General features: G+C 38.8%; 1 protein-coding gene across 3 annotated transcripts in view; it reads left to right on the plus strand.

Annotated features, from left to right (window-relative positions):
* Nucleotides 1-16,171, plus strand: part of Exoc4 (exocyst complex component 4) — a 702,198-nt gene that overhangs the window by 41,528 nt on the left and 644,499 nt on the right. For all 3 annotated transcript variants that reach the window (XM_021164590.2, XM_021164588.2, XM_029478695.1), the window contains exons 4-5: nucleotides 5,042-5,226; nucleotides 13,549-13,658. In XM_021164590.2, the coding sequence (XP_021020249.1) occupies nucleotides 5,042-5,226; nucleotides 13,549-13,658 (295 nt within the window). The remainder of the gene's footprint in view (nucleotides 1-5,041; nucleotides 5,227-13,548; nucleotides 13,659-16,171) is intronic.

Below are 16,171 nucleotides of genomic sequence, written 5' to 3' on the forward strand. Positions count from 1 at the left end.
TAGAAAGCTCAGGAGGTGGGACTTGGTAGAAATACATTAGATCTTTGGGCTGAGGTGCCCTGGATCCTAGTATTGGCTTCTTGGCTTTGTGAGGTGAGAAGGTATTCTCTTTCTCATGCTTCTGCCATATGTGTGGTGCTGCCCCAAGCCCAGAGCAAAAGGATTCTGTCCTCAAGGACTGAAACCTCTGAAACCATGAGTGAAAATAAAAATTTCCTCCTGGAAGTTGTTAAACTCAGGTGTTTCATCTGTGTGATGGGAAAATTGTCTGATTTACCCAGTGAGCTAATTTATACAATGGCCATTTTCTATATTCCCAAAAGCTTGCTTGACTTCTGGGATTTTAACTTTGTGAATGGACTTTGAAGCCTCCAGAATAAAACGATTGTGTTTTTTTATAGTCATCAGAGACTGTTACTCTTCTATTGTTGTGATGAAACACCATGACCAAGGCTACTTATAAAAGGAACTGTTTAACTGGGGGCTGGCTTACAGGTACAGAGGGTTAGTTTATGATTATTCTGACAGGGAGCACGGTCGCAGGCAGGTAGGCATTGTGCTGGAGCAGTATCTGAGAGTTCAAATCTGATAAGAAAGCTACAGGCAAAAAGAGAAAAACTGGGCCTGGCGTGGGCTTTTGAAACGTTGATGCCCACCCCAGTGACATACTTTCTTCAACCATGCCATATCTAGTAATCCTCCCAACAGTTCCACTAACTGGGAACCAAGCATTCAATGTATGAACCTACGGAACCATTCTCATTCAGACCATCTGATTCTATTCCCTGGCACTCATAGACTTGTAGTCACATGCAAAATAATTCAGTTAAGCTTCAAAGGTCTCCATAGTCTTTCTGTCTCAATATTGTTTCAAAAGTTCAATGTCCCAATCTCCTCTGAAACTCAAGGCAGTCTCATAAGGGGTTACTGTAACCACCTATGAGAATAAAAACATGTGGCTAGAGAGATAGCTCAGCTGTTAAGAGCTTTGGCTGCTCTTCCAGAGGTCTTGAGTTCAATTCCCAGCAACTATATGGTAGCTCACAACCATCTGTAATGGGATCTGACTCCCTGTTCTGGCATACAGACATAAGTACATGTGTACATGTAGACAAAGCACTCATATACATAAATAAACAAGTCTTAGAAAATAAAAATAAAAAAGCAACTTACATCCTTCCAACATATCATAGCACATAATACACATTGCTATTCTGAAAAGGAGCTCCTACGGGAGCACGTAGGGAGCTAGACCAAAGCAACACTGAAATCCAGCAGAACAAACTCCAGATTCCTAGAGGCTTTTCCCGTCTCCCACTCCTTCCAGCTTTGTTGGTTATAACACGTTTCTCTCCTGGGCTGGCTTCACTTCCTGTTGCATTTCTCCATGGCAGCTACCTCATAGCTCTGGCACCTCCAACATCTTGGGTCTCCTATGCAGTCTAGACTTCACTTTCACAGCTTCAAGTAATAGTTTCTTCAGGCAGGAATTCCTTGTCACAGGTCTGGCCTTAGTGGCTTTCCTTGACTGGTAGAAGATTACACAACCTGTTTCCTATATCCTCTTGACTCTAAATCCAGAATCACCTGACCAAATCTGCCAAATTCTGCTTGCTGGGGCTGGAGTCCTGGCCTCCTCTTTGAATAACATTTGCAATAAACTTTCCTTGTTGCTTAGACGTAGGAGATCAATAGCTTTCAGGATTAAGTAGGTCTGGGCTTGTCCTGAGATCATTCTCGGTTTCATTTAGCATTAGGCTTTTTTTTTAAAAAACCACTCTTCCATTTCAGCTGCTCCCTTTCTCCTCAAACTGTACATTTTATATTTCACTTTGCCCCGCTTGCTACTTTTCATTGTGTATTTGTATTAAGAGTGATCACTAATAGCCATGTGCCACACTCAATACTATGCTACCTTGAAATTTCTTCTGCCAAAGCAATCAATCTAAAACTCTTCAGTTTAGTCTCCAGCAGATTTTAAGGACAGGGCAAAAAGCAGCCACGCTCTTTGTCAAAATATCACAAGAGTGGCCTCTTGAGCTGGGCCTCCATAGTCTACATTGCTCTCAGTACTACTGTCTTCCATGTTTCTGCTAGGGTGGTTCATTAAGCCCTGCTTACAGCATTAATTTTTTTTTTTTCCTAATTCAAAGTCCCCAAATCTTCCATATTCTAAACAGCAGCTTGGTCAGGCCCGTCACAACAATATCCTAGTTTACCGGGATGCATGGCCACTGGCAGGAAGGCATGGCACTGCAGACATAGATGACAGCATGTATCTGATTCACAAGTTGCAGGTAGGGAGAGAATGAAAAAGAGCCTGGCATGGATCTTTGAAACCTTAAAGTGCACTTCCAGTGACACCGTCCTCCAGGAGGGCCACACTCACTAACCCTTCCTAAGCAGTTCCACTGGCTGGACTCTGACACTGAAGCCTGGGAGCCTGTGTAGCTATTCTTATTCAAATCACCACAGGCACTGTTCTCAGTTCTTCTTTATGTTGAGATTTGTAAAGTTTGAAGTTCTAGGACTACCCTTGTGTGTGTATGTTCATGTGTATACAAATTATATTTGGTTTCAAGGGAACATAGTCAGAAAACTTGTTTAAATGACTACAGTGGGGTCCTGAAGAACACTTGCTCAAGTGCTGTATTGAATAAGTAGGTACTGTTAAAAATAATTTCTGTGAATACTGTTTGCCATGCATAGTGTTGTTTTTACCTGAAGTTTAATATTTTTTTTGTTTTTGTTTTTTGATTGAAGGGCTTTGGAAGCTGACATTGTTATGTGAGTTTGTGTTTGGGGTATGAATTAAATCTCTTCATGCGAATTCCTACAAGCAAATCAAGTGTGGCTGTGCAGTGGGTGGTTTTTAAGCTTAACTATTTTGGTTGGATTTAATTACCTTGAGGGGTAAGGCTACATGATGGGCCAGTGGTTTACCAAATGATGTTTTATTTTCTGGACCTGGATGTCACTGAAGGTTAATGCGTCCTCTTTTCTTCACTAGAGACTTGAGTTAAAATCCATTTTAGGGCGTGAGTATAAATGAATTTGTTGTTGCTTTTCCTCCCTTGGGGACACTTTGGTCATTTTAAGAGTCTGCCTTTCCATTTGGAATTACTGGCAGGTTGCCCAGGGCCCAGGGGCTGTCATAGCAGGGGCAGTTGCAAGTCAGTGTGAGAATGTCTGGGCAGGCTTCAGAGGGCAGAGCTGGCCCAGGGCTTGTCAATCTTCCACTCTTTGATTCTTTCCTGCTTTAAACTTAAGGAAACTTATTTGCTGCTGACATTTGATTACAGCACATCACAAAACAAGTGATGTGTTTATGGGTGAGCCATTGCACTTTATTATTATTATTTTTAAGTCGTTTTGGGCTGGTTTGTATTTGACAGCCACAGAGCTTTCTGTATTCATTGTCTAGAAGCTCTCAGGTGTCTTCTTAGACCACTATAGATCTGTGATTAGTACTTCTTATTACCCATGCACTTCATGACTTTCCTGTTTGGGACAGGGATTCTTTGTGTAGCACTGGATGTCCTGGACCTTGGTTTGTAGACTAGGCTGGCCTCCAACTCATAGAGATCCGCTTGTCTCTGCCTCACAAGTACTGGGATTAAAGGTGTGTGCTACCACCATCTGGCTCATTTCATGACTTTCATTAACTATTGCTTTTGTATGAATGATTTAGTGTTGAGGGTCATTTTGTCTCTATAATCAGATTTAATGGGGTCACACTGTTCTAAATGGTGTTATTATTTCTTTAACTACCCCTACCTGAAAGAAGCATAACCTAAGCTGGCGATAGCCATAAACCTGGATTCCCCAGAGAGCGTGTGAGCTTTATTTCTCATCAGGATTTCTTATGGTTACCTTTTCTTCTTTCTCATCTTTCCCCTCCACTGTGTAGCCTCAAGTTCCCCTCTTTACCCCCCCCCCCCGACTCCTGAGTAGTAATACTTAGAATATGCTCTTCACTTTTTTCCTTTCCAGATATAAAAGATCATTATCACATAGAGAATTAATTGTACTTACACAAAGAAGGCGATCACACCTCACGCGCTCCTTCCCACTCTGCAGTTATCACTTGGGTTTTCAAAGTCAGCTTAGATTCCGAGGCTCTTTCATCCTTTCTCTGTTGTAGGCATTCCTTTATGATTTCTTTCATTCAGTCCTTCCTGCTTTGAAATCTCTCAGCCATCTCAGAGCATCTCCTTTGTACTGTACCTTCAGTTCTCCATTTCTGTCCCCCCTTTTCAATCAGATTGGATCAGGTTCTCCTCAGAGGTCATGAGTGCTACTTCCCACCTGTAGCATGCATGCAAAAGTGCATTACTTCCACATGCTTGTGCATATGAGAACATGAAGACAGCCTGGTTCCTTATAGGCACATGCGTGACCTCAGCTAACAGAGCTGTCTGGCTTATGCTCACCATGAGAATAAGCTATTAAAAAAGTATTCCTGGCTTTAATTTTAGTTGTAAGGAGAAACTTTTATTAAGAAGTTGGTTTTAAGCCAGTGTGGTGTTTCATTGCTAGGAAGCCTGAGGCAAGAGGAGTGTGGGTTTGAAGCTACCTGGGGCCACATAGTTAGATCCTGTCTCAAAAAAAACCAACCAACCAACCAAAGAACAACAACAACAAAAAAACCAAAAAAAAGCAGTCCAAACAAAAGAAAATACCACCCCCGAAGAAGTTGATCTCAGCCATAGGCATTGAGATTCTAGTGAAAATATGAATGGATGAAGTTATTTTACATGTGTTTTGGACAAGCAGTGTGTGGGAGTAAACAGTACCTATGGCTTTGCTGTGTTGCTTCACATGCCTTATGCATTCCTTTGTCAAGATTTTCTTTTCTTTTTCTCTTTTGTTGTAATCCTTAAGGGTCTTGCTAGGTTACTCCACACAATACTCTGTAGTCTGATATTGCACACACATTTCCCATTACTCCTCTTAGCTGGTACTGTAAAACCCACTCTTTCTCTTTATGGGGCTGCAAGACTCTTTACTTATACTTATTTGGCTTTCTTTTCCCTTCTAGGTGTCAGCAGTGGAGTCCCTGGAGGGTCCACTGCTCCAGGTGGAAGGGCTCAGTGATCTCAGGCTGGAACTTCACAGCAAGAAGATGAACCTGCACTTGGTTCTCATAGAGGAACTGCACCGCCATCTGTATATCAAATCCACTAGCCGGGTTGTACAGCGTAACAAGGAAAAGGGGAAGATGAGGTTGGTTAAGGGGCCCATCTACTACAATGTCTTGTGGCAGTAACATTATTTGGAGTAACATTCTCTGAATTCCAGAATATTGTGATTCATTTTCCTTACCCTGTAATATACTGTCTTCAAACTCATAGAAGGTTTTATAATAGAAAATATGCCATATTCAGAGAGGGTAACATCAGTTTGTTCATTCATTCATTGTTTATTGTTCTGGTTCTCTTATATAAGGATATGTAAGAACATGTCCTGTGGGCCTGTTGTTACTTATGGATCAGAGACATTCTTGTGCTCTCAGAAGGAATTGAGAAAGAACTTCAGTTAAACTGTGAAGTCATCAATGTTAGAAACACTGAGATCTACGAACTGAAGGTGAAGATTTAGTAGGGTCTTCTCAGCTTTAGCTGATTTGTTCTCGAGGAGCTCAAGAGAAGTTTAAGGAAGGAACTTGGCTTTGAATCCTTGACTTGTAGCACAGCCCTATGTCTTACAGTCCAGGTGGGCTCAGGGAAACCATTAAGTTAGTGTAAATATGGAGTGGAGTCAGGCTAGATCTTAAGATAGTCGATCATTGCATTTATGTGATTGCTGCACATAATGGCTGTCCTTCTTATATTCCTAGAGAGAATGTAAGAACTTTTCAGAAGGTCTGTCATGCACTGTCTACTGAAATATTCACATTTATGCCTTCTTATCCAGCTGTATACTAGGCGAGCACGGGAAGTGGTGCACGCTGGGTGGTGTCCTGTGCTAGGTGGTGCTTCTGAGTAACCAGAGACTGGACATTGAAAGGGAAAGTTCTACTTCTGTTTAGCAGATGGGTAGTAGACAAACTGCTAGGCCCACAGATTGAGCTCCTGAGTTTTGTACTCCAGAGTTACTTCAGGACTAGATGTGAATGAGTTCCTGTCAGTTTCCTCTTTAGTAGTGTATTCTTCTGGCGACAGTGTGAACAGAATAATCAGAGGTTCAGAAATTGTAATTAGAATGCTCGTAGACATTCCTGTTTTTTCTTATATTTTAAAATTATCTTATAAAATAATAGAGTTCTGTGACTTTTATCATACATCCCTCATTTGTTACCTCTCCTCCCACTCTTCATCTCCATCCCCATCTCTGTGTCCACTGAAACGTTTCCATTTTAGTATCACCATTTCTACTTTGATACCATGTATGAAGGACTGAAATTTTTGAATGGGCTGCAGACTGGTTGGTTATATAATAAATTCTAGACTAGCTAAAGAGTGAAATCACTGTCTGAAAAAACAAAACAAAACAAACAACAACAAAATTGTAGTTAGGAAGATAGCTTAGTTACTCAGAACATTTGCTATAAGAGTGAGAGGACCCAAGTTGAAATCTCCAGCATCCTTATAAAAACCAGACTTAGGTGTGCATGTCTGTAGCCCCAGCATTTGGGACAGAGGCAAACATACCAGGAATTTGCTGGCTAGTCAACATAGCCAAAGCAGTGATATTTCTGTTCCATGAGAGATCCTATTTCAAATAATAGAGGGCAGAGAAGCAATTGAGGAAGACATTTGACATCAACCTCTGGTCTCCATGTGTCTGTGCACACATCCTTGCATACGTGGATGTGTACATTCTACATATACATAGAATAAAATGGAATAAATAAAGATCTCTGGTGGGAAGGAAGAAGAAGAAAAGAAGGGAGGAAGGAGGGAGGGAGGGAAGGAGGGAGGGAGGGAGGGAGGGAGAGAGAGCAGGGAGACATAGTAAAAGGTGGATTCTGAAGAAATGGACAAATGGGAAGACTGGCAGTCTCACAGCACACAGATACCTGATCCATTTAAACCCGGTTATATGTTTGATACTGTCACATCTGAAGTCTACTAAGAAGAAAACGTATGTAACAATTGTAAAGAAAATGAAGAAAGGAAGTTCTGAGGGAGGTGTTCTTCATGTGACAGTCATGTATATTACAGTGCTACTCAAAGCACAACAGAGTGCAAATAGAGACATTGCCGGGACAAAGTAGAGTTCTGAAACCAAGCTTACGATTCACAGAAATAAATTTAGATACCTTTCTTTTATATACAAAGTGTTCTAGCCAGGTATAAAAATTATGTGATAAAACGTAGTAGGCATTAACATACAAGTGTATGTTTGGAGCAGGCTTTTCTAAGCAATCAGACAATTCATAAATAATAATGTTAAATAATTTATCTATTTCAAAACTGAAAACATTTATAGTAAAGTGGAACAAAAGTTAAAACATAGACTTAAAAATATGTAGTAAAGTTTACTTTCTAAAGTGTGAAACTACTCCTCAGAATAATAAAAGAGAAATGATGCAACTGGTTATTTTTTTTTGTTTGTTTGTTTGTTTTTTTTTTAACAAACCTTAAATAGATACAGACATATCATGATTAGAGAAACCCAGACTTGAGAACTCAAGTATGGCCTTTTGATCATCAGACAGCCAAAGACATCCATAGCGTGCTGTCTTGGTAAGAGTAGGAGAAATGAATAGTTTCTTTTGTTTGGTTGAATAACCAATATGCCTTTTTAGGAAATAAAGTTTAACCATGAAATTCCATTTCTTAGTTCACATCCTATTTAAAATATTACCAGTTTATGAAAATATATATATAGTAGGATGTTTGCTGTGACGTTATTGTTAAATCCATGTAACTAAGATTGGTGTAGTGCGGCATGCCTGAACTCCTAGCTATGTTAACTGTCTCAAGATCAGACTCCATGGGGCACAAAAAGGGGCATCCCCCAATCCAACTTCCTTGCTCCTTACAAAACTCAATACAGCTTTAATGCTTATCACGAAGACTATGGCTGAATGAATTATATGTTGTAACACAACAGCATAAAATGAATGACCTCTAGCATATAGAGAAAGACCTCTATATGCTTATTAGGTAAGATTTCTGAGATGTTCTACTGGACCATCTCAGAAATGATCGTTCACCCTGCGTGTATCCTGAGTCAGTACTTGCTTTGACCTTTCTTTTTTGTGCCTTCTCTGACATGCTATACTGGTAGAGAACACTGCAGATCCTATGGGTTCAGTATCTATTTTTGTGTTCAAATGTGAAAAGCATATTTTGGATTCCTTTGTGTTACTTGTTTTCTATTTTTCCTTTGCAATTTCACCTATTTATATATACGCTTTTGTTTTATCTTTCACTTCTATTTTTCTTTTTTTTTTTTTCTAAATTTAAACAGCTCAGCTTCACTTTATTTTATATTCTCTTCACCTTTGGTCTGTCATTTGAAGACACGACTCTACTTTTTCCTCAGTTTTTCTGACTTCAAAATCACTCCCTTTTCTTTCTGTATTTTCAGCTTGGTCTTGGAACTATACAGAATTACTATGTTAGTGATTCCCATCTCATTATATCATTTCTGATGAATATTTTGCAGCTCAGTCTGATTTAACCAACTTTTATGAACATTTTTGATCTTCGACAGCTGTTATAACAGGTGTTCTGTTATAGAGGTGACTATCTTAGTTATTAATTTTATAGTATAAAGCTTAACTCACTTCCATCTGCCTTTGACAATCAAATCTACCAAATGAGCTGGACCGGGGAATTTTGTGATAGTTGAACACACACACACACACACACATGCGTGCATGCATATATATATATATATATATATATATATATATATATACATATATAGATAGACACACACACATATATATAGACACACACATATAAATGTATATATACACATATATGCGTATCTCTATATGTATATATGTGTGTGTCTATCTATATATGTATATATATATATTTATATATGTGTTCAAGTATATATATATGTATGTGAGTATACACACATGCATATACATATATATGTGTGTGTATATATATATATATATGGGTTCAACTATATGTATGTATGTATGTATGTATGTATGTATGTGTATACACACACACACACACACACACACACACACACACTATTCCAAGGGTTCCAAATTAGCAATTACAAATCTAAGGAGCAGAAATAGGCTGTAATTAAAAACAAATGTTTTGCAAGCCAACTTCTAACTAACTGGTCTTTTAAAAAGATGAAAGAACATTTTTTCATGGATTTGAGAATCAAACATGTATTGAAGAAGGTCCTAGCAAGGTGGGTGGTTAATTTGTGGCCAGAAAGTCCTTTGATAAATTACAGTGGTGTGGGATTTGGGTAAATTATGGTGGCAGTTGGCTTTGGTTATTATGGTGTAGTATAGGTCTGTCATCTTGCACAGTGTTGCTGTTTATGTAATCAAGCCCATATCACTCATAATTGATTATGATCACTCACAGTACACATTGATATGCATCAATAATTGCTGTGTTGTTTTCAGCTCAGCTTTGGATGATTCTGTGTGGGGTAAAAATAAAAGTTATGATCAGTATTTAAAACATATCTGCTATTCATATTTCTCTTAAAAGAAAACAATTCAGAGCATTCTTGTTAATTAGGAACTTCAGAGTCTTTCACTTATTTTGTTTTCTAAAATAACTCTCAGAGTCAAAGACCTATGAGGAAATTAATTAATATCTTTTCAATTTCCTCTCTGATGCATGGTGAGAAGAGGCCTTTTCTTTTCTCTATTTTGAAATGAAAGCTAAGGTCCATTTAATGTGCTAGGCTGTAATAGCACCTACCTCTCTGTTGAGCTCCAAGACTCTAGTTGGTAAATGAGTAGGTGTGGAGTCTTTCTCTGACATTTTTGAAACCAAGTCCTTCCATAGAAATCCAAGAGAAGCCAGGAGCAGTGGCACACACCTTTAACCTCAGCACTTGGGAGACAGAGGCAGATGGATGTCTCTTTGAAGCTATCCTGGTCTATACATTGAGTTCCAGGAGAGCTGGAGCTGTCTTAAAAAACACAAGATAAAAAAGAAGTCGAAGAGAAACCCTAGAAATTATTTTCAGAGGTACTTGCCATTGAATTAGTGTTCACAGAGGAAAAAAAATAAAGCCTAATGGAAAGTGTGTGTGTGTTTGTGTATGTGTTTGTGTGTGTGTGTGTTTGTGTATGTGTGTTGGAGACAAAGAAATGGAGGAAGGGAGGAAAGAATAATATTAGGTGTAAATGGAGTTTTTTAATAAATTGATTTTCTAAAAATTTGTTGACATTTGAAGGTCCTTCTGGCTTTGGTTATAAAGTTCAACAGCTATGTTTTTTAAGTAGCAAGCCATTTATTACCCTGTATTTTTCAGAAACATATTTTTAGGTTAATACTGAGAAAATACTTGTAGATTGTGGTCTAAAGTGAATCCCTTGTCATCTGTGTGGGTAGAAGTATGTAGATACCATCCTCTGCACACAGGCACTCCAGTACACTCTCAGTGTGTGTATACCATCATCCTCTGTACACAGGCACTCCAGTACACTCTCAGTGTGTGTATACCATCATCCTCTGTACACAGACACTCCAGTACACTCTCAGTGTGAGTATACCAGCGTCTGCACACAGGCACTGCAGTACACTTCTCAGTGTGTACATACATACCAGCAGTCATTCACAGACACTGTTGTTAGACACTCAGTGTGTTAATGCCAACATTCACATACAGGTACAACCTGTACTTGTTTATTTTTAGAAGTGGCAGGCAGTATTCCAGCTATGCATAAGTCTCTTTTCCTGCTCATTGATATTTTTATTTATTCTACTATACAAATAACTCCTCTAGTTCTTTAAATATTTATAAATTATGTATGTAATTTTCCCGTCATTTACAGTGGAAATGAACTTTTTCAAAATTGCTCGGTAACAGCATTGTAATCCTCAGTGGTTATACTGGTTTTATGGACTGCATAGCTCGGGACTAGGGATGTGTGCAGACCTCAGCCTCTTGTTGGGAATACCATGCAGGTAGCAGAGAGTTAAAACTGAGAGTTAAAAGAGACATAGTGGTACATGACTGTAACTCAGTCCTTTGGAAGCTAAGGCAGGCACTCGAGTTTGAAATTAGCTACATAATAGGACTGTTGGCACATTGTTCTTTTGTTTTTGTTTTGCTTTTTTTTTTTTAAAGCTATTTTATGATGTTCTTATTTCTCTACCTTCCTTTTAACCCTTATTGCACCCTAATTCTTCCAATCCCTCAACACTAGGTAGGAGGGAAAGAATGCTAGAAGAGAAGGAGGATGTAGACCCCTATAGGCTATTGCCCGCTGATTAGGGTTGTCAGATTCTTGGGGCAAGTCCAGTCTTCACTGTCTAGAATATCCAGAATTCCAGCAACCCAACAACAGCAAACACAGCAAACGTAGCAAATGCAGCAGCAGCAGCAGCAGCAGCCGCCACCGCCTCAGGCCCTCTTGGGGTTCTCTCATCTATACCCTTTCCTGAGTCCCCAGAATTCAACTATGTACACCTGGCAAAATCAGTCCCCTGCCCCACAAGCACAATCCTAGTTCAATGCTGAGGACAGTCTGAAGCAGCCCCATGTCCCACAGCTGGGATTAAAATAAAAACATAGTCATATGACATAACTGGGTTTTAAAAGAAACCAAAACTCTCACTACATAGGACCCCATTTCAAAACAACAACAGCAAAAATGAACAACAGTTTTTTGAACATATAGACAGCTGGATTTACTTAGGATGGTTTAGGTAATTATAAGCATGATGTTTTGTGTCCACAGAGAAGACATAATTGGAAATAACTATCCCAGTTCACTTCCTATCACTTATGTACCTGAATTGAGCTTCACATTACTTGGGAGTGATGGTGTCTACTAGAATGTGTGATGTTTGCTTTATCTCAGTCACACTGAGCACAGTGCCAACTACTCATACATCACAGAAGTTGTCTGGGTAACAGTCCCCATTCACCTTAGTCAATGAAAATGGAGAAGTTACTGACTACCATATCATCTGCAATTCCTGGGATAATTAATGGCTCATACATCATTATCATGGAATAAAAGTACTATTAGTATAAGAGACAATCTTACTCTTTAGCAAAGTTTTTTCCAAAAGTTTCTGGAATAATATTGTCCTTAGTTAGAAATACAGGGGTATAATACGCTCAGAGGTAATATTCTTATGTAGCAGGGGTTTGATTTCCAGCATTGTAAGGGAGGAGAAGGGGGAGGAGGAGGAGGAGGAAGAGGAGGAGGAGGAGGAGGAGAAGGAAAAGGAGAATATATGTAATCCTTAGACATAGTGCTTTGGTTCCAGAAGCATCATGGGAAGACAGTGGGGGAATATTGCAAAGGAAGAGGGTCTAGATTAGTGGTATGTGGGTCACCACCCCTTTGGAGGTCGAATGACCCTTTCACAGGGGTTGCATAGTAGATCTCCTGCATGTTTACATTATGATTCTTAGCAGTAGCAAAATTACAGTTATAAAGTAGCAACAAAAACATTTTATGATTGGGGGTCACCACAGCATGAAGAACTGCATTAAAGGATCTTAGCTCTAGGAAAGTTTAAAACTGCTGGTTTAAATGTTGTTCCCACTTGAATCTGTCCCCTCCATCTTGTCTGACGTCTCCATGGGCTTGGTTTTTCCCTTATCTTGTGCCTTCTCTCCCTTGAAAGAATTAATTTGTGAGTGATCTGTTACTATTACTGTGTTTTGGGCTGGAAGAAAGTGAGAACTGTAGCTTGTATTGTTGGGGTGGACTCAGAGAAACTTCTGCGGTCCAGGCAGTGTGGTTAGAGAATTGTTTGCTTTGACCAGAGCTTAAGCTGTACTTCCCTTGACATTGCCTAGGTAATTATAAATTAAGAACTTATCTTGAAAATATAATTGCTGTTTATAAACTCTATATCCTCTCTAAGCAACTTATTTATTTTACTCGCTTCAAATTAGAGACTAGGCTTTATTGAAACAATAATGCTAAATAATTTTTTGAGGAAGTATTAAAGTCAGCCTTTATGGTGATTCTTGACTTGTCAAACGTTATGAGTCTATTTTAAAGACAATGTTAATGAGTAAACTCCTGAAAAATAAGTACAACGGGATCTTGAAGAACGTACATTTAAATGAGGCTTTAATACTATTAACCCTTCCCACAGTTGTCATGCATAGTGTCACTGCAACTTTATTTACATATAAGAAATCTTTACCTTAGGAACAAAGGCATTCAGATAGTTGCTTGGCATAATTTTATTATGTGATGACCGTTTAGACAGTCCACAATATCCGTATAATAACGATGGTAAACAGTTGGGACTCTTGGAGGATGTCTTTAAACCTCCAGCTATGGCAACTGCATTATCAATGTACTTGGGAGGTGTTTGAAGTCACAGTGTAGAGTTCTGGCCACTAAATAGGAATTTTGTTGGTTTTGGAGAAAGTAGTAACTGCTTCTTGCTTTCCCCACAGTTCTCATGGCAAAGATGCCTCTCCTGGTCCTCTGATTGATGTTTCAAACATCCCAACTCCACGCAAATTCCTTGATGCTACTCAATATTCTGCTGCTGGAGGCTCAAGTGGTAAGTTAATTTTATTATATGCCTCAGTCTTAGTATATTAGAAAGCCAGGCAAAGACTTAATGGTAGCCTGTGCTATGCCCTTTGGGACCTTCACAGGAAATAGATATAAAACCACTGGGTGGACCTGCTGCATTATTGGGGTTGAAAACTGGCAGAGCTCACTGGCCTGTGTGCAGATTCCAGCTTTGAATACATTTTATTTCAGTGGTACTGTTTTCTGAGCTGCATTTGAATGCTCTTTTGTAGAATGTATGCTTTTCTTTTTGGTTATAGTCTTATTGCTCCTGTTGATATCAGATGGCAAAAAAATAGAAATGAGTCTAAGCCATTTATAATGAACATGCCAGACAAGTTTCTTTTATTGGAACTTGAGTTCAAGGTGACTAACAAGAGCCAAAGGGAAGTAACATTAATTAGAGGTGACCAGGCTCCTTGCTTGACTAAGGAAGCATTTGGCTTTTGTTGTGTTTTTCAGGGATAGAATACAGTTTGGTAATTGTCCACTGTCATGAACACAGTTTCAAGGATGTTTCCTTTCTTGCACACAAGCATTCTGTCCTTGGCTATAGGCTGCAGACTTCAATCCACTGCTGCGTCCTCCTGCTGTTTGTGATGTTTTCTTTGTGTTCTTGTGTCTTTTGTGAGGCAGGGTATTTCTGTGTAGTCAGGGCTGGACTCACACTTAGAATCCTCTGTCTTAGCTTCCCAAGTATGGCTGTTTATTTAGGTGTGTGCTTCTGTGCTTGGTGTTAGTGTCATCTTACACAAACATCTGGCTTTGTGGCAAGTCTGAGAGATGGTAAAAGAATGAGCTGCGGAGAGAGCACAAGGTCAGGGTTAAACACACACTACCTCCAGGGGCTAAAAAGGTCAAGCTCAGTGTAGAACAGTCTCAGGGAAGACATCACCAAATGGGCTATATGAGCTGTAGGGAAGTATATACATTATGTTATATTTTCTCTTTTCCTTTGTTCATTTAGTTTCTAACTTTTCCTAAATCTTTAACATTAATTGTTATTGTTACACCTTATAGAGGTTTGTTCTCAGTCTGTCTTTCAGATATAGGGTTGCCTTTTTTTGAGGTTTTGATACTTCTGTGAGGTATCGTAGAGTACAGAAGTATAAAATAAAATATGCAGAGCTAGTTTTGGTTCCTATTTTACTTACCGTTTTTAGAAATTGCCAATTATTATGTCTTTATGATTTTTAAGTAAACTATTCCAGTTATATTAATTTATGCCAGTGTTGCTGAGTCATTGTCCAAGTGAAATAAAAATTTTAATTGTTTATATAGAAATTATAGATCATTCCTTGTAAATGAAATACTGTACATTTCTATACATTGTAATGTGCTATATACATTTCAAATAAACTGACAAAATTCCAAATATAGCTTGCCACATCTACTATGTTTAGTAAGGCAGCTGTTACTTTCTGATGAATGCTTTATTTTGTTAGTCCTGGAATTAACAATGTCATGTAGTGGAATTCATGTTCCCACAGTGACTATGGTGTTAATTTGGAAACTCTGGAAGAATCTTATGCTAGCTTAAGTGGAAGCTACATTTAGAGATATGTACAAATCTTTCTCTTTAGAAGGGTTTATTTCCTGGACTTTTTTGGATACTGTTGATACTGACTTTCCTATGAAAGGAGGTAAAGTTATAATATTGATTCATGTCAGTAACAGCATAGGCTAAGAAGCATTTATTGCCTGCTATGTGCAAAGCAATGTTTTAAGTGCTTTGCTTGAATAGCTGATATGTGAATTATTACATTTATATTTACAATTCTTCTTTCTCTCTCTCTTTCCAGTTACATTTACATGTATCATTTACATACAGGAAAACTGAGGTACAGCAAAGTTAATAATTGGCTTTAATTGACTGAGCTGATTAAGTAGCATCTGGATTTCCATGCTGGACCTCAGTTTTAGACTATATTTTTCAAATCAGTTTGTTGTTATTGTTACAAGTAAACAAACTGCATTGTGTGTTCATTTTCTGTTCACAAACATGGCTTACCTAAAATAAATTTATTGATTATTTTACAGTTTTGTAGGTTAGAAATCTAGCATGAGCTAAGGGTATGGTTCAGCAGGTAAAGTACATACTGTCTAAGCTTGAAGATCTGAGGTTGGTTCCTGAACACCCATATAAAGCAGCAGCTTGTTGCTGTATCTCCAGAGTGGGAGGAAGGGGCCTGGAGATGCTTCCGGGCCCACTGCTTAGCATGTTTAGCCTAAAAAAGCAAGCTCCAGGTTTAGTGAGAGACCCTGCCTTAGAAAAATAAGGTGGTGAGCCATAGAAGGTGACATCTTTTATTTACATATCCATTTATTCATTACCTCAGGTTCGCTTTTGATTATCCCATGACTCTGCATCCTATGACCCCAGTCCTTTGATTCTTAGAAAGAGACCCCAAGTACAGATAGCTGAGTGGGACCCAACCATGAAATTACCATTCCTAGAAAAGCACCGGGGTAGCAAGGATGCAGGGTCGGCTGACACTC

The sequence above is a fragment of the Mus caroli genome, chromosome 6 (assembly GCF_900094665.2).
Source record: "Mus caroli chromosome 6, CAROLI_EIJ_v1.1, whole genome shotgun sequence".
Classification (NCBI taxonomy): Eukaryota; Metazoa; Chordata; class Mammalia; order Rodentia; family Muridae; genus Mus; species Mus caroli.